This window comes from Bemisia tabaci, chromosome 3 (assembly GCF_918797505.1).
Source record: "Bemisia tabaci chromosome 3, PGI_BMITA_v3".
In the NCBI taxonomy this organism is placed as follows: Eukaryota; Metazoa; Arthropoda; class Insecta; order Hemiptera; family Aleyrodidae; genus Bemisia; species Bemisia tabaci.
Window position 1 is genome coordinate 51,190,017 of NC_092795.1, and position 18,258 is coordinate 51,208,274.

The 18,258-nt window shown below is 37.3% G+C and overlaps 2 protein-coding genes across 5 annotated transcripts; both read right to left on the reverse strand.

Moving 5' to 3' along the window:
- Positions 1-8,731: 8,731 nt before the first annotated feature.
- On the reverse strand, positions 8,732-14,179 carry LOC109036267 (protein D2). 3 transcript variants are annotated; one of them, XM_072298571.1, is made up of 5 exons: positions 13,486-14,177; positions 12,850-12,991; positions 11,838-11,975; positions 11,109-11,184; positions 8,732-8,880 (listed from the first exon to the last, which is right to left on the reverse strand). In XM_072298571.1, the coding sequence occupies exons 1-5, from the start codon at positions 13,681-13,683 to the stop codon at positions 8,874-8,876; spliced, it is 561 nt and encodes a 186-aa protein (XP_072154672.1). In that variant the 5' UTR covers positions 13,684-14,177; the 3' UTR covers positions 8,732-8,873. The 3 variants fall into 3 exon arrangements, with proteins under 3 accessions (XP_072154672.1, XP_018905886.1, XP_018905885.2); XM_019050341.2 differs by lacking the exon at positions 8,732-8,880 and adding an exon at positions 9,785-9,994 and having other exon boundaries at positions 11,838-11,885; positions 13,486-14,179; XM_019050340.2 differs by lacking the exon at positions 8,732-8,880 and adding an exon at positions 9,785-9,994 and having other exon boundaries at positions 13,486-14,172.
- LOC109036191 (uncharacterized) lies at positions 13,061-18,058 on the reverse strand. Of its 2 annotated transcripts, none has more exons than XM_072298556.1 (6): positions 17,637-18,058; positions 16,854-16,980; positions 15,959-16,072; positions 15,196-15,271; positions 14,422-14,672; positions 13,061-13,185 (listed from the first exon to the last, which is right to left on the reverse strand). In XM_072298556.1, exons 1-5 carry the CDS (start codon positions 17,922-17,924, stop codon positions 14,474-14,476), a joined length of 804 nt encoding a protein of 267 aa, XP_072154657.1. In that variant the 5' UTR covers positions 17,925-18,058; the 3' UTR covers positions 13,061-13,185; positions 14,422-14,473. The 2 variants fall into 2 exon arrangements, with proteins under 2 accessions (XP_072154657.1, XP_018905715.2); XM_019050170.2 differs by having other exon boundaries at positions 13,069-13,185; positions 15,935-16,072; positions 17,637-18,049.
- Between the last annotated feature and the right edge of the window lie 200 nt (positions 18,059-18,258).

Below are 18,258 nucleotides of genomic sequence, written 5' to 3' on the forward strand. Positions count from 1 at the left end.
ATAAAAACAAAATATCTGACAAATGGAAGCTCACGTTCCAAGTCGCGTCAATGCTCTACGGATCTTTCAAGCGCTCAGCTATGGGGAGCGCTTTTTGATTTCGACTGGCCTTCCTGCCTGTGTGATAATAGTATATTAGTGACAATGCCCTCAAATGGCATACCGGCTCATTAACAAGATGGTGGATAGGGGCCTCACATATTTAGAATAGATTTATCTGTTAAACCTTTATTAGAGCGGAGGACGATAATCGTTTTTCTATAATTTCTCTTTTGAACGGTAGTGTGCTAATCTCAAAATTGATGGTTAAAATTTTGGTGATCTTTCACTCAATGTTGCTCATCTTCCTCGGGACCTTAAAAACACGCCTACGTAGAAAACAACCGATCGTCTCTCTAATACGAACGTATTCGGAGCTTCCTCGCTTCTTTTCCATTCAGCTAGTTAAAGATTAAAAGTCGAAAAAAAAAGGTTGAACGAATTAGAGTTTTCCCCACTTGTTTTATTCATCAGGAAATACTCTCAGCTAGAGGATTATTGTGTGGACTGTATTGTATTCATGATGAGGAAAGCTGTTCCGTAGGAGGAGCCTCGTGATGGCAAATCGCTAAATCAGAAATTATTAACGAGAGAAGCATATCGTATCTACCACATTATGTAGATAGAACAAATAAATAATCACAGTGCTGGAACCAACTTTTTCCGGCGCTTTTTCACAGAAACGCAACACCTACCGATGAGCTGAAACTCCACTGCCGGCCAATTAGAAGCTCCAAGCGGACTTACGAGCAGCCGTGACTCATTTAAGCACCATTTTGAAGTATGCTTGTTTCTCGGACAATATTCGGCTCTAGAGCCGAAAAAAACAGAACAATACTATCGACTAATCGCATAACCTCATGTCTCAATCAACGACGTGATTGCGTTTGTTTACTATTCCTTCTCCATTTGATTTCGTAAAATGTTGGGTATTGATAAGATCAAGAATGTGGTGTTTTATTTTTCTCGATCTCTTATATCCAGATAAAACTCAACAAAAGACTTTACTTCGCTTTAAACATTACGTAAGAGGTAGGAATATGAATAATTTCGCTGGTTCTTTAGAAGTAAGGTAAGGTCCTGATATGTTGAGAAAAAGGTTTACTGCCAAAAATCTCGGTGTTGCTGCCTTCTCCGAGTGTTTTTTGTAGCCTGTAAATGATTATTATTTCTTGACAAAATCAGAGACTAAATAATTACGCAAGAATAATAGTATGTCCTGTTGCTCATATGTATATTAAGCAGGACTGACCATCGACATAGTTGTTCGGTTCTCAAGATAATGGAGCATAAAATGCTATCTTATGACATACTTACATACATATTTCCATGTTGTCATAAAAAGTAGCAGGCAGTCTCAAATCTAACACAAAAAACTCATCATTTAAAAGGGAACATGAATTAAGAGAAAAGCCAGCATATTTTAGCATGCTGTAATAGGACCTTAAAGACTATATTAAAGTGATTTAACATTAAGTTCGGAGATTCCAAGATTCGAATACTTGAATTGTAGATGGAATTTTTCTGTAAACAATTTACTAATTGTCGGCACGTGCTTCTCATGTGTATTTATTCTATATGTGATCTCTTGTAAGCCTTTACTTGGACGAGGAAACGCAGCATCGTCTATTTCTCTGAATAAAGTAAGCGAAGCTTGCTACAGGCTCAAAATCCTAGTCATCTATCGTCTTCGCTTTTCCTTACTTCTGTAAAGACATGTTCAGCTTTGTATTTTGAAGCAAATAATAGAATATATACGTTTAAAACAATAAATTCGTGACGAGATTACTTATCAACATCCCGAAAAGTTGCTCACTCAACAGAAAAATATAATTCGAGTTCTTGGAAGAATTCACTCAAGTTGTCCGAAGTGCGAGGGCACCATGTCAAAATACTAGAGTTGATCTTGAAGTTTAATCTGATGTACTATAGCTGAAAAGAGGGTTTTGGCACCATGTCACATTAGAACCAATAATCCGGGGGAAGGGGGGGAGTGGTATTGACGTGTCGCTTCTCTCTTTATCTTGCTCCTCCGGCCATATTACCGTGATATTTTTTTATGTCACCAGAAGATATTTGAGTAGGATCCTCTATGGTAGGAATTACAGGGGGTGGTGTTGATGTGTCGCCTCCTCTAATTCTTAATCCTCTGGCTATGTTGACAGGCTTTTATTGTAAATATCTTCGGCCCGTTGCGATGTTCCCGATGCCCGATGTTCAATAATTGTTTCCCCACCAAGGGCAGCATTTCCGAATTGCAACATCATAAATTAAGCACTGCATCGAACACGCATCTATCGGATTCATGTGTATTTATAAACGTACAATTTGACAGTGATAATATTTGATATAGATTCTAAAAAAATGTCTTTTTATTAGCTCACATAAAAAAGGGCAACATGCGAGATTAATTTAAAAGAATGAAACATAAGTTCATGTTAATCTTAAAATGACTAATGTTAATGGTCTGATTTAGACTAGTGAAAAAGTAAATTACGTGATCACTCACTTAAATATAGCTTGGTTCCTCTTTGTCAAGATCAAAGGAGGACGGTAATGTGGGTATAGGCGTCCATTCGGTTTGAAAAAAATTCACTGCAACGGGCTCGCCCAATTGATACTTCTCAGCGAACTGGTAGCTTGAAAAATTTGCTCGTGGATCGTCAAAATACCTATTGAATGGACAAATAAATATTATACCCAAAATGTTTTCACATTTTACAAGTGAATATCGAAAAAATGACACCGAGATGTACCAAAAAACTTCAGGTGAGTGATCGGAACTTCGGCAATTGGACCTTAAGTTTTCGAATGCAGAATCATAAAAAATTCAGACTTCCATGTGACCCGTCTGTTGAGTTTCACGAACGAAGTTTTTTTTATACAGCCTCAATTTGAATTTTTCACTATGCCCACATTTTCTGAGTAATTGCTTTTAACGATAAGACAAGCATATCCTTTGAAATGTAGTCGTGGTCTTTACATTATTCTGCTGGAAATATAAACGTTACGAAAGGAACTTTGCAACATTCAAATGGTGTAACTACTAGACCCCGTATCTCGGTTTGTGATGTTGTAGACTTCATGTCATACTTTATTTTTTGAGTGGAAAAATACTCAACGTTAATTCTTGAAAAGTTTCGTGTTTTTTCTTCTCTATGCGAAGAAAACTCTGTGACAATCAAGAAATTATATTCATTTGTTTTCCTTCAAAGAAATCAAATGGGAACGGAGAGTTTTAAACACCGCAAAAAAATGAGATACGTGGTCTAGTAGTTTTATCGTCGATTTGCGTGTATTTACACATAAAACATCGACTTTTAAAATGTAACTGTGCATCATAGATATTTAGATAATGAATTAGATCTTTGAGAACTTTGATGCGTTGGACTATACGTTTCATGTACTTATGCTCATATCACGCCACAATTTGAGGACAAGGAGAAATGACTCATTCAAAATTACTCACGGAGACTTGATCGATTTTTCATCGAATATCAGTTTTCTAGGTTGCTTAAAAACAACAATTCCGTGTCGATGCATGCCTGTAAAATAATAATGGAGGATCTGAATGAATCATTCCCATTCCATTGCCGTTTTTTCAACAATGAGAGATATGCATATAGAGACAAAACTATTGTGTTTTGTACTTTAAGATTACATCAATGAAAGTATTGGAAGTGGAGAAATCCTCCTCGTAAGCATTTTCAGGTAAAAGCTAGGTAGGTACTCTTCCTTCGAGTTTTAACAAGGAAAGTATTAAACAATGAATTTTGAAAACTAAAAAGTGACCAGAATCGGATTGATTTCTAGCTTGATCTCATTGATTTTTACATTTCAACTGAGAATGAACGTTTGTCAAAATTGAAAAGGAACGTAAATCCAGTAGCAATAGGAGTTTTTGAAGAAAATGATTGCATATTCAAATTTATCAGAGATTTGAAGAAGAGAGAGAATGTCGGAGCATTATTTAATCTGCATTAATCGCTGAAAAAAAGAAGAACCGTATATTTGTCGCTAAGAAGTATTTTTCCTTAAATTAAGAATTTTACTGCTCAATGGAAACTAATTATTTGCTGAACCCAAGCATTATTTTTCTTGTATCAAGAAAAATTCAACTTAAATGAAGATAAAAAAAATTCTTGGCGGCAAATTTAAGAATCATCATACTTGAGTCAAGCGCTTTTTTTTAGTGAGATATTAAAATTGAATCTCAGCAATAAAGTGACATTAAAGTAAATCATTCCTCCTGTTTGCAATTTACAAAATGTGCATGACTCTCAAAAATTCCCAGTTCTATGTTTTGAGACGAAGCAAACAAAAGCATTGCTTTGAGCTGACAAGTGACAACAGTTGAAATAGACGATTATTTTCCTCAAATATGAATGTAAGGTGTAGCTGTGGGTTACTTCATGCTAATTTCAAAAGTTAAAGTTTCATATTTTTAACACCTGTGCCTCTAGCAGGATTTGGACCTTTGTACTTATAAAGTTCAGTTCCATCATAAAATCTATTTCCGGTATGTGACAATCAGCCAGTGCAAATATTCCCGCAGAGATGGTTCTTTGCGAGAGGGTTCGTCGAGACCTATAAAGCAGAAAAAAATTCGGGAAAAAATCAAGATGAAGATAACAAATAACTATCCTGAAATTGTATTGACTAATTCATTACAGGTTGAATAATGAAGAATCAGAGTATACAGTAGAAGAGTAATAGTATCAGAAATAATGATATATTTAGGATACCAACCTGTCATGATAAGGGTAAACCATTCCGTTTTATTGCTCTTATAATCTATCAAATACGGAGGGCAATCAGCTACGTCAACTGGAATCAAATTTCCAAGTTCAGCAAAGTGACCTTCTACCCATTGTACCTGAGAAAAAAAATTTAATGATGCTGAATATTTCACCACGAGTGCGTAATTTGTAAAATTTTCCCGAGAGTTGGCACACTGGTAATTTTATGTCTGTCGACTACAAAGGACTTCGGGGGGTGGATTTGGGTAATTGATCGGTTTTCTGAGTCGTCCTATTTCTGAGCATAACTATGTCGGGTGGGAATCGGTGATCAAGCTAGCGGTCTTCTAAGGATGCTTTTATCTTATTTCTACTAGCCGCTGTGGCTCGCTTCGCTCGCCTCGCGTCTAGCCGGGGGCTCCGCCCCCTGGACCCCCGGTCACTCGCTTCGCGAGTGACTTACGGCTCGCAAGCGAGCCGTATTCCGTGCCGTAAATGCAAAAAGATGATAAAGTAATGTAATCCAATAAGAACTCTTCTGAATACATGAATACGAGAGGCATTCCTTCCTAAATTAGTTTACCTGTTTTCAGTTCCGTAATGATCTTCCTTGTAAATTTTCAAAAGAAAAACGAAATTACGCGAAATTGCCAAGAAGCATTATGGATAGTTTTTCTGTAAGGGATTTTTCTTCGGGGGGGGGGGGGGGGGGGCATTAACTGTGAGTTAAATAAGGCGAAGTCCTCCGGAATATGACAATGTAAGCCCTGCGCACTTGGTATTGGCCAGGAGGAGTAGCTCACTGGCGTCCTCCAGGACTCCAGCCAACACCACGCCAAAGCTACAGACTTAAACAATCATACGTCGGGTGGCGCCAGTAGTAGAGAAATTTAGGACTTAAGAAAAGAGACAATTTCGAATGTTACATGAAAAAAAGCATCTCATGCATTTGGCCATCATATAAATGGATGTATTTTCAAATGAATTTCGCGCAAAAGTATGAACGAACGGGGTACAAAACGTATTACCTTATAAAAGAAGGATTTTCGGTTACTCGGCACTGACCGGCAAAATACATGTAAATTTGGAGTTACTCCTCCTAGTCGTTAGCTACTCACTCAAGGAACATTCTGCGTAAAAAATTCGAGTGAATTGTTTGAATGTGTAAATTATTAGACTCATTAATTAGTATACGCACTAAAAAGAGACAAACTTCATGCACAGGACGCAACAATCTCGCACATTTGCACCCAGAAAATATGAGTAGAAATTGTGTAGAACGTTTCTGGCGAAAACAGGTGTACAATAGCCTCGCACTGGGTTGGACACTAAAAAACCGAGGATATTCCGTAAAAAAAGAAAGGAAAGAAAGTATGAGTAGAAATTGCTAAATATCCATTCATCGACTGGCGCGGCCGCAAAAGAACGTATCTCGCGAATACAGAGGCAAAATAGTATCACTCAATATCGGACACTCACAAATCGGAACTGTTCCGTGAAAAAAGAAAGAAAAATTGAGCAGATATTGTTAAGTACCCATTGATCAACTAACATAACCGTAAAAGAACGTATCCGACGAAAGCAGATGAGCGATGGGCAACCTCTCAAAAAGTCGCGAGATTTCGAAATCTAATCAGTGTTGCTCTCGAGATGCAGGATGCAGCTAAGTTGGCAGCGTACACGAATAGACTGATTTTCGGAGCAAACTCAGAGGAAGCAATTCAGTCCTGAAAACATTTTGTTTCCTGTTTTTTCCCACGGTTTTCCTTTGCTCTTCGATAAAGGTAGCTGATGTAGGGGTAACGGGAGGGACAAACATAATTCTGCATTGGTAAGGAAGAACACCGTATGAGTCTTCAGACGTTGCCAAATTTCCCCTGGAAAACCGCTAAATTTCAGGAAAATTTTTGAAAATTTTGGATACTTTTGTTTTTAATTTGATCTAAAACGTCTGAATATTTCATGGGGAAAATATTCATAATTTTCCTCAAAAATAAACATTTTATCAAAGAAAATTTGGCAACTCCCGAATGTTCATATGTCGTTCTTCCTTAGCACGGCAGAATTGCAAACACTACGCTTTAAAAAAGAGACCATTTTCGGTTTTCTTCAAAGTATTCGGACATAACTCCAATAAAAATACAATGAGAGGATTAGCGCGAGGTTTGGATGTCGCTCCCTGGTCGGAAAATCATGTTTTGACTCGTCTGCCGACAAAATCTCGTCAAAGCGTTCAAGAACAGCTGGGCCTGGACAGTCAGGAGACCAGGCGGCAGCAATAGATCTCAATTCGTCATCCTTTTTTTCCCTTCCTGCTCGGCCTAGTGGAGCTCCAAAAAAATTGATGAAATTTCTCTCATCGGGTTCGATTTCAACTTTCTCAGTAAATTTACGCTCTGCTAAAAAAGTATATTACAATGAACTAAATTTCGTCGTGATATGTTGATAAGTAACGGAAATATCGTTCAGCAAGTTATAAATGCAGCAGTTGTGGTATCGATCTTAGTGTACCGTAGAATCATGTATTTTCATTAGTTTGACCACCATTCTGCTCAAAATTTCACCGCGAATCGAAAAATATACACTGTAAAAAAAATTTCCGAATGATAGAAAAAATTGCATTTTTATTGTCTTTAAATTTTGAGGGTCAGATTTTGTTTGGCATTTGAGACAATAGAGCTGCGATCCCGTAGCGAGCAGTCTCGGGCTCGAGGGTTGTTAGACAAAAGGACGGGAAAACCCATGTCATCGCACCGCTTCGACAGTTTTATGGAACCACGTATCTGGGGCGGCTTCCTTTATTCAGACAGAGCAGTGCTGAGACTGAGTCCGAGTTTGACCTTCGGCGTTGGGTGAAGGCTGTGTAGTAGTAATATGGAGAGGGATCTATTTGCATCTCTCAGCGGTTTACACAGATATGGCTGAAAAATTGGAAATTCTCATAGTTTTGCGAGCATCTAGGAGCTAGAAGCTTTCAATCGACCCAAAAATCGTAAAAATCGCCCCGGTAGATCTCTCAAAATAGGCGTTACAACAGGAACATAACCAATTCCGGGAACTTAAGGCCGGAGGGGGGTGGATTTGGCTTTAAGAGCGTCTCAGGAAGAAGAGTCTGAAAAATTTGGAAGTCTGACAATTTTGCGAGCATCTAGAAGCTAGGAGCTTGCGGTCGACCCAAAAATCGTAAAAATCGCCCCGGTAGATCTCTCAAATTAGGCGTTACAACGGAAACATACCGCAACTCTCGGAAACTTAAGGTCGGAGGGGGGTGGATTTGGCTTTAAAAGCGTCTTAAGCGAAAGAGGCTGAAAAATTTGGAAGTCTGAAAATTTTGCGGACATCGGGACGTCAAGGGCTTTAACCAGAGTCAAGCATCGTCGAAATCGGTCCGGTAGAACTCCAGAAATAAGCGTTACAGTGAAACCCCCAACGATTTTATTTATATAGATTTGACATGACGCGCAAAGAGATGATAAAAAATGACACGAAAATGACCGGAAAACATCATCCTTTTTAGTTTTGTCTTGTTTAGTCTTACACATATTATAAAACAGCATCATTATTAAAAATCGGTTCGCTTGGACATTCACGAATGGCATATGGTTTTGTCTCCAGTATCCGTTTAGATTTCATGAACTGCTCGTTCAGATAAATAATTGTCAGAACAAAGGAAATGAGGAGACTCCAAACAGATTTCTGAAACAGGTTGTATGTATTAGTCGCTTTTACGCGCGTGGGGCGCTCTGCGGCTCAGGAATCAGCCTAAGAATCCCAGGTTGTATAAAAACATGCTTTAGGTTTTTGAAAAAGTTAAGGAAAATTTTTTCTCGGAAAATCCGATCTGAAATATATATGCACCTTCACCTTATCAAAGCAGCATCCGGCATTCGTTTGGAAATGTTATCGTCGTGCTTAAGTTTCAATTAGAGAATGAACAATCACCATTATGACAATTTTGGGGGCTCGTTTATGAGGTCCGGTAAAACCCTAAATTTTTGCAATTTCTCCTTAATTTGGGCAAAAGACATGTTCAAAACCATCGATTCATTGGGACCTGGCGGCTGGAACCGTTCAATATTCATTGTGGTGTGCTCCTCAAATGCTAAGACACTGGGCTCCGCAAAAGATAGAAGAGCTCCAAATGAAAGTATCAACATTGCAGAACCATGTCCCAATAAAATAAAATATGCGCTAATACTGAACATTGACTTTAAATGCTCACCACAGCAGATTAAAATCGCGGGTTGAAGCAGCGTTTTAAAATTATCAGTGAAGCTCCACTAATGCTGTGAAGTTGATGGAATTATATTGTGATATAATCCTCACATTGTGAATGTACCTATTTCTTGAGTGGTGACAAAAAGACTGTTACAGGGAGGACGGAATGTATTCAGAAGACTTAATTTTACACACATAGTTGTTATCAGGTAAAAGAGGCTGAATTTATTCAAATTAATAGTCATTTTTTTATAAGAAAGAAAGAAAATCAATTGCTGCCAATTATGAGTATTTTGCCGAAAATCTAATAATTTTCTCAATTCTATGTGACGCCATAAATGGGCGACTAAGCACAACAAGACATGAGTCAAGGTAGAACGGAGAGTGGATTTTTCTAAAGTATCCATGAAGTCAGATTTTGTTCAATTTGCTCCAAGAGAGTATATTGCATTCTGCGAAACAAATTTTATCTGCTTGGTTAGAAACACCTAATTGGCTTTTCTCTTTATTATTATTTCGAGGGGTTTCTATTGGAAAATTTGTTTTCACAATATCGTTTTTCCTTTGGGTTTATTCGCACCCTTGTTTACAGAATATTCCCAGTTGTAAATCATTGCTTTGGCGTTTTTCTTTGTTTTAAACTCTGAGCTCAGAACAGTAAGTTGGTGACTGAGAGTTGGAAATTTCCTTAGAATTTTAAATAGTTTTCTTGACCAAGTATGAAGATAGGATGTTAATTTGAAGAAAACACTTTTTAAATGTGGGTATAAATAACTGGAAGTCATGTGTTAAAAAATATTTACAGTTTAATAAATATTTACAGAATATACATACAAATGTAAGACAAGATGCTAATTACATTCGAAGATTTATCTATAAGATTGTTTAGCTATTAGTATTCAAATCTCGCTCGAAAAAAGTTTATTGCCATTGGTTTTCCTAAATTGTACTTATCTGCAAAGGCTTTGCTGGAAAAATTCGTTCGATAGATGTCCTTCCTGAGGGAGGAAAAATTTAAAAATTACAACGAGGTAATGATTTAATAATGGAATAAATAGGAGGTGTAAGGAAAAGGGGGGAAGGGAAGAGAATAACGAGAAAACTAGCTATATCAGAGGAGCGCGTATACACGTGAGAAGAACAAGGAGACAAGTGATAGTGCGTAACCATAGATACATACCAAAGATAAACAAAGCAAAGGTTGATTGCAAAGGTTGATTTTTGCGCAAATTCACTTACCCACATATTTTTTTAAAACTTAAGCGGCTTATTAATCTCACTTCGGGGGCAAGGATAATCTAGGACTGAAACGGTCTGTTTGAACTGGCGCGGCTTGCGTGGCCCCACAAGCAACAGAAAAACTAACTTTATCGGAGATTCCAGCATGTTACCAAGCCAAAGTAGGTTTATTATAAATAGTCACCATCCGAACTTTATTAATTTGTTCTTTTTAGGCATTTAAAACGAGATTAGTAGAAGAAAAGTGGACAAATAAAGAGGACAAGTTCAAATCAAATTCCGTTTGCCGCGCATGGATTCCCTCGCTCATTTACACACTCACACAAGCGCCCGGTGCTTTTTTTCCCCCCGTGCACTTGGATACGAGCACTCAGTCTTTATGTCTTTGATACATACATACATATGAAATATACAGGCGAAATTGTACAAGAGGTTAAATTATTGATTCCTCGAAAAAGAGTAGCTATTGAGGAAACGGCTCGCTGCTCGCATGCTCCTAATCATTTGGCATCATCCCACGCACTTAATTCGAGCACTTGATAAAATGAGACAGAAACTCAATTTTACGTGTGTAGACAATTTGGTTGGACATGCTCAACTGATATTATCATTTTTACTTTAGACGTTGCCTATTTTCCTGTGATGTCTCATTTGCCAGAGCACAAACAGAAAACCAAGCAAAACTGAAGCTTGAACTTGTGTGCGTAATCACCTACTTCATAACTTAGAAAAAATCCACTGACAGTTAAAAGGATGAGATAAAGGGATTCCCTGTTTAAAAAACGTAAGAGAAAAGGCAACGCTAAATTCAGTTAAATGGGTCGAATATAACATGGGAGAGAAGAACGGAAACTGAAGAGATTGTCTACTAACCTGGATGATATTTTTTTCTCCTTGAATTTTAGTTTATCAGGCTGTCGATATACTAGAAACACGTATCGAAGTAAGCCTAGAAAAAAGTGGAACAGGTTCAACTAAATGAAGGGCTGTATTTTCTTCAGAAAGTTACTTCTAACCACGAGGAACCGTTTTTTAGAGGATCAATTTTATTTATTTATGTTTTTTTTTTTATTCGCTGCGAATTTTTAGTAGATAATTTCTCTACTATTGTGAAATCGTGAGAGCACAGAAGACCGCTTATCTCCTTACAATTAGTTCGAGTATGGACCATTTTGAATGAAAGTCTAGAATTCCTGATTTCAATGATAGTACTAAAATGCTGGAGATGGGTTTGGTTTGGTCCCACAACTTACCCAACTACGCGGTATACTATTTAGTATCACGCAGAAATGGAGGCGCACTTACTGGAATCACAGTGAACTACCTCTGTGGAACGTCTTGGACGCGGATCAATATTCGACAGTCCTGCATATTCAACAATCGATTTTCAAAATTTTGGTGAGGCAGCATTAATTGCATACGTATCAAATACGAGTATTAGCGTGAAATAAACAATATTCATTCTCAAGTATCAGGTTGATGATCCGGACGTGCATATTAAATCAACAAAAAATCAAACACACCGTCTATCAACCTATTGTTTACATTGATTCATTTGAATTGACACAAATTGTGTTAGACAAAAAAGTTTCTCAAACGTACCTTTATTCTCTGGTGGATCCGGGCCCATGTATTCGGTTAAATACTCTCCTGCAAGAAAATCAAACCCTTTTATGTTCACAATAATCCAATATTGTTTTTCTTTGAACGTTGTGTATTTCTTAGGTTTTTCATCTATACCTGAAATGCAATTATCTATATTACTTTTTTACACATAATGAACACAAAATACGGGGTCAAGGCTAGAAAAAACAGATGAATTAATTTTTTACTCTAAACTTAACGAATGCCATAATTTTTTCCTTTGAAATTAGATGTTTGTCCATACCAGCATAACTGCCTAGACATTAATGCAAAGAATTTCGGAAGAGAGGTTGCCCAAACAAGTTTTAGATTGGGTATCACCTGGGAAGAGGCGACGGGGACACGTAAAGGGATGGCGGCAGGGCGTTGACGAAGAGATGTTACGGCGTTAGTTGCCCAAAAACCTCTGAAAGGATAGGCACATGTGGCGTTTAGGTGTAGCAGAACGCCAGAGTGCGTTGTAGGACCGACTTTACGTATCTATATATAAGAAGATGGAGAAAGGAGATTCAGTGCATATGCATGACTGTTCAATAAACAATGGCTTGGTTAAGAAAATATCGTGTTTAAAACAATGGCCCAGATTGTTCAATCATAAAATTTACCGCAATTTTCAACCGCGAAAGATCAAACCGTGTACTGTTTCTTGCCGTACTTTTTTTACTTTAACTGTACCTATTCCTTAAGAATTTATTTTTAGTTGTGCATATTTGCATCGCGCCGCAAAATTTAAATATTTTTTAGAATAGATGTTTTTCGAAGACTGTCCGAGCTCGACGATTTTAAGTGTGACACCAGGAGGTTACACGCTAAGCTTTTCAACCATAAATTAGGTTTCATTTTTAGACCCATCAGTCAATCAAACATTGAATTTTTTTATTTTGAAATGAAGGAGTTTTGGATTGAGTTATGGCGATAGAAAGATGCAGATTTCTCGATGGAAATACGCAGACCAAATTATTCTACTTACCCACCATCATCATAGTGTGAAATGTGTCATTGTTAGTTTTCCATTCTAACCAGAATGGTTCCTCAGCCGTAATTTCCGGGTCATTTATTTCATTTCCGAAGATTGCCTCTGTGCCTGTCCATCCACCATCTAACCACCATGCCTAAAAAGGACTCAAACCAAATGAAATGCCAATGAGTCTGAATTGGCAAACCGTCAAACTAAATTACCTGTAAATATCATTGTGCGAAGCTCCGTTTCATCTGTATTTCAACACGCTAAAAATGTTTCTCTTTTTGTAATAGTCGAAAGAATTTCATTTCCAAAGAGCGGTTCAAGGCCCCCAATCCTCTCCACCTAAAAATATGTCAAATAAATTCAGTGTTTTATATTTTAAGCCTGTCAGAAGGGCTGGCTTTTTGAAATCACTCGGATGTATCATATGGCACACCGATCAACGAATGCTATTCAACTGGCGGTCCAAATGGAATGAGGATGTTGTAAAATGTTTCCAAAAGTTATAAATGTAGCTAAATTTAAGTGAGCTCTGCGGATTGTTATTGTCTAATATAATACTATCTTATATTGTTTATTCAACTCATGTTTAACACTGAGAGCGCTTCATCGACTGTGTAAGAATATTAATAATATTATTACCTGCATCGGCTGCTTTGGAGCCTCCTTTAGGAGGTCAGGGATAATTTTCCAATATTTTAGATCTTCTTCAAGTTCTATCGGATCTTTGAGGAGAACATCCTTCATCTTCACATTCTGTGTTGATGTAAATGGCACCTCTGTTAATTTAACTAATCTTACTGTCAGGAATAACGACACAAATCTATTGTAAAACTTCATCACTGCTGGCTTACATAACCTATCAGCCACCCGTCATATTTGACTCCGGAATATTTGTGCGGTAATTTCTTAATATTCTTACGGTCTAAGAGAAAAGCATCTTTGATAAAGGGTATATCAGCCACTCATCACAATAATAATTGCAAACAGAGAAGCTCTTTGATCCGATTTTTGATTCATCAAACCCACACTGGTGACTATCTCTTTTTTTAATCACCCATTTTAGTCATGCTGAATTACACAATTTCCCTGAACTTTTTTAAAAATGCACGGAGGAAGAAGATCTAAAAATGTTGAAGCAAGTTTGACCCTGAAAGCTCAAAACTTGAAAGAGATATGAGCCTCAAAGGACCAAAGCCAAAACGTGCTGTAAGTTTTTGAAAAAGTTACAGAAAATTTTCTCCTCGAAGCGTCAGTCACCTCAAATATGCATTCTTTTTAAGGCAGCGTCTGGTATTCGTTCGAAAATTTCATTTATTAATTATATATTTGCTCTGATTTTGCTTACGTCAATAAGCAGAGAACGAACCACTCATCATCATTGGCAATTTTGGAGGCTCTTTGAGGTCTAGTAAAATTTTAAATTCTTGCAGATTCTTTTTAATTTGGGAATAAGCCATCTTTAAGACCATTGCATCACTTGGACAAGGCGGCCGCAACCGTCCGATATCCATTGTGGTGAGCTCCTCAAAAGCTAAGACAATAGGTTACGCAAAAGATAGCATGTATTCTACATACTTCGTGCAAACTTTAATTTCTTTAAACTGCTTTTGAGTTAAATATCTTCTATCTAAGTGTAGAGTAACGGTGTCTTCTTGGTAGATTTCGTTGGGCTTCTCTTTGTCGAAAACAAAGACTCCAAAGAGGAGAGTAATGTGGGTTTAGGCATCCATTCGGTTTGAAAGAAATTCACTGCAACGGGCTCACCCAATTGATACTTCTCAGCGAACTGGTAGTTCGAAAAATTTGCTCGTGGATCGTCAAAATACCTATTGGATGGAAAAATAAATATTACACCAAGATTTCTCACATTTTACTCGTCAATTTTGATAAATTATACCGAGGCACCGAAACACTTTAGGTAGTGTGATAAAACTTCGGCAGTTGGAACTCAAGTTTTCGAATGCACACTCACTAAGACAATGTAGCTAATGCATGCAGCTGCAGCCTAAATGTATTTTTCACTATGTGGTTACATTTTCTGAGTGATTGCTGCATCTAATGGACTGACAAACTTCAGGTGTATGTGACGTTTATTTCGCTTTGAACCCTTTGAAATGTATCATGGTCTTTACATTGTTTTGCTTGAATATAAACGTTACAATAGGAGCTTTGTAACACTTGCGCGTATTTACACTCTTACAATATATATCCGTGTCTCATGTTTATTTAAATAATGAATTAGACCTGTGGGAAATATGATGTGGAGCTGCGTCTTCATATACTTATGCTCATCATATTTTACGCTATAATTTGGGGACAAGGAGAAATAACTTATTCAAAATTACTCACGGAGACTTGATAGATTCTTTATCGAATATCAGTTTTCTAGGTTGCTTATAAACAACTATCCCGTGTCGATGTACGCCTGGAAAATAATAAAGAAGGATCTGAATTAATCATTCCCTTTTCCATTGCCGTTTTTTTTAACAATGAGAGAATATGCATGTAGAGACAAAACTATATTGTTTTATAATTTTAGATTACGTCGATGAAAGTATTGGAGGCGGATAAATCCTTCTCCTAAGCGTTTCTAGGTAAAGTAAAAAACCATGTATTTTGTAAATTAAAATGTGATCAGAATCGGATTAACTTCTAGCTTGATCTCAATAGATTTTTACACTCCCAATTTCTGAGAATGAACGTTTTGTCAAATTTTGAAATGAACATAAGTCCAGTAGCAACAGGAGTTTTTGAAGAGAGAGATTGCACATTCAAACTCATCAGAGATTTGAAGAAAAGAGAGAATGTCGGAGGATTATTTCATCGGCATTCAGATATTAAAATTGAATCTCATTATCAGCAATAAATTGGCATTTAAATAAATTATTCCTCCTATTTGGAAGTTACAATATGTCCCAAAAAATTCAAGAATGCCCAGTTCTACGTTTAAAGATAAAGTTAACAAAAGCATAGCTTTGAACTGGCAAAAAGGTTAAAGAGACGATTATTCTCCTCAAATCTGAATTGGAGGTGTAACCGTAGCTTAATTAGTGGTAATATTAAAAGTAAAGGTTCATCTTTTTAACACCTGTGCCGTTAGCAGGATTAGGACCTTTGTACTTATAGAGTTCGGTTCCATCATGAGTTCTATTTCCCGGTATGTTGACAATCAGCCAGTGCAAATATTCTCGCAGGGATGGTTCCTCGCGAGAGGGTTCGTCGAGACCTACAGGTGAATCAGAAATAAAATTGAAAAACTTTAAGGAATTAACAAATAATTATTCTCAAAACTTATCTACTTATTCATTATAATCATACTAATAAACTTTGAACAATGTATGTCTAAGTGCTATGATTCTTTTCAACGATTACATGTTTTTAATTGAACGGTATCCCGTTTTAGATTCCATGCATAGCAAGTGTCCACAATTACTAATATTGCACTTCAGTTTAAAAATGTTCCACTTAAATATACTTATATATGCTTTTATGAGGCTGCAAAGGGTTACTTTACAAGACCTTAAAAGTATATCCCAAATGTATCTCCTCCAAAACTGGCCATTTTTCGCAGATTCTAGAAACTTGTTGGCCCTTGAATTACACATTTTTCTGCACGAAATTTGTTTGAGGGTCCTTAACGGCTCTGATTCTACTTTTTGGCCAAAATCTAATTTGCGTCAAAATAAAGTTTGGTTCAGATTAATGATTCTCAACCTCATGACCAGACCACAAATATACGAAAAAAAACCCGTGTGGCAAACTTACGGAGCTCTCTTACACGTGGAAATGAAACACATGAAAAAGGAGCATTGCGTGATTTTTTAAACTTTTCTATGTCATGTGTGGCGTAGTCGAATTGATCCCAGTTATTCGCGCGACTGAAAAAAGTTCTGGTAACTTATAAAAACTTTAGACTGTACATTCTGAATATAGACGTAATTTCAACTTCCGTCAACTGGAGACATGAATACCTACTTTATTCGGTGAAATAATGATAGGATACCAACCTGCCATGATAAATGTGTACCATTCCGATTTATTGCCCCTATAATCTATCAAATACGGGGGGAATTCAGCTACGTCAACTGGAATCAAATTTCCAAGTTCAGCAAAGTGTCCTTCCACCCATTGTACCTGGAAAACCAATTTTAATGATACTAAATATCTCACTACGAATCAGTAATTTGTAAAATTTTTAGTAGAGCTAGTACAATGAATCATGTTTGTCGACTACCAAGACTAAGACTGCTAGCCAAGACTTCGTTGGGGCAGAGTTAGATGATTGTTTGGTTTACAGAGTCGTCATGTTTTTTGAGCATAACTATGTCGAGTGGGATCGGTGATAAGGTATCGGCAATTCTAAGAAAGCCTTTATCTTGTAATTTATTCCACATTACAAGGGCATGATAAAACAATGACAAAAATGAGCGGAAAAATGACTAACCGAACAACTCTATTCGGTCTTTTCTTGCGGCTGTCGCCAGGTGGTAGTCATAAATTGAGCCGCCTTTATTTAAATTTTACAAATATAACCCAAGCTTCTTTATATAGCACGATGAATCTGTGATTTCTCCCATTTAAAAATGTAAAAGTTCATATTTTGCCACTGTTTGTTCAAAAGATCTACGGGGCCGATTTTTAAGAGTTTTGTGCCTATCGTGATGCGATGAGTTCGCTCTATTTAGATTAACCTACAGGGGCCCACGAAGCGTCCCTTTGGGTTAGGCTGCGTAGTGGCCAAGAGGGTGGCGCATCCCCAGTTTTTGTTATATCTTCATACAAAAGCTTACAGTGCAAACAATAAACGGAACATCAAAGACGAAGTCAGCGATGAGATGATGTCTGAGAAGGTCAACAGTCAGTTCTCCCCGCGACCTGTGAATGTAACCAGGTTTTGCTGTTGTCGTTGGCGGTTGAGCAGAGACAAACTCTCTGTCCCGCTGTCGTTGGGCTTCCATCAATGCCTGCACATCCTTGTCCGACATTTCATCATCGTACTGACAAAGGACGAATGCGACCAACGAGAGTAGAGCTATGAGAACATGGTACGTCAGTGTCCAATCCCGTGTCAAAATCATATTCTAGAATTCAGACAATTTCCTTTGATTATATGCACATAAAGATGCCTATGGTTGGTTGCAAACGCGATATTTGGTTAACTGAATAAGAACATGAACACTTTTAGAAGCTGCGGAAGGTTGGGAACCATGCATAGGATTTCCTCGCCATAGTAATCTGTGTTGAATAATCGATTCTTGTCGGAGCATCTTGACTTCACCAAAGAATCGACTCATTATTTCATAACGAAACAAAATTTGCCTTATCAAATCTGGGTGAGGATCTCGATTTGATAAAGAATGTTTTCTTTCCTCATGCCCTCGGATATATTGTATTTACGATTTGATAAGAAAA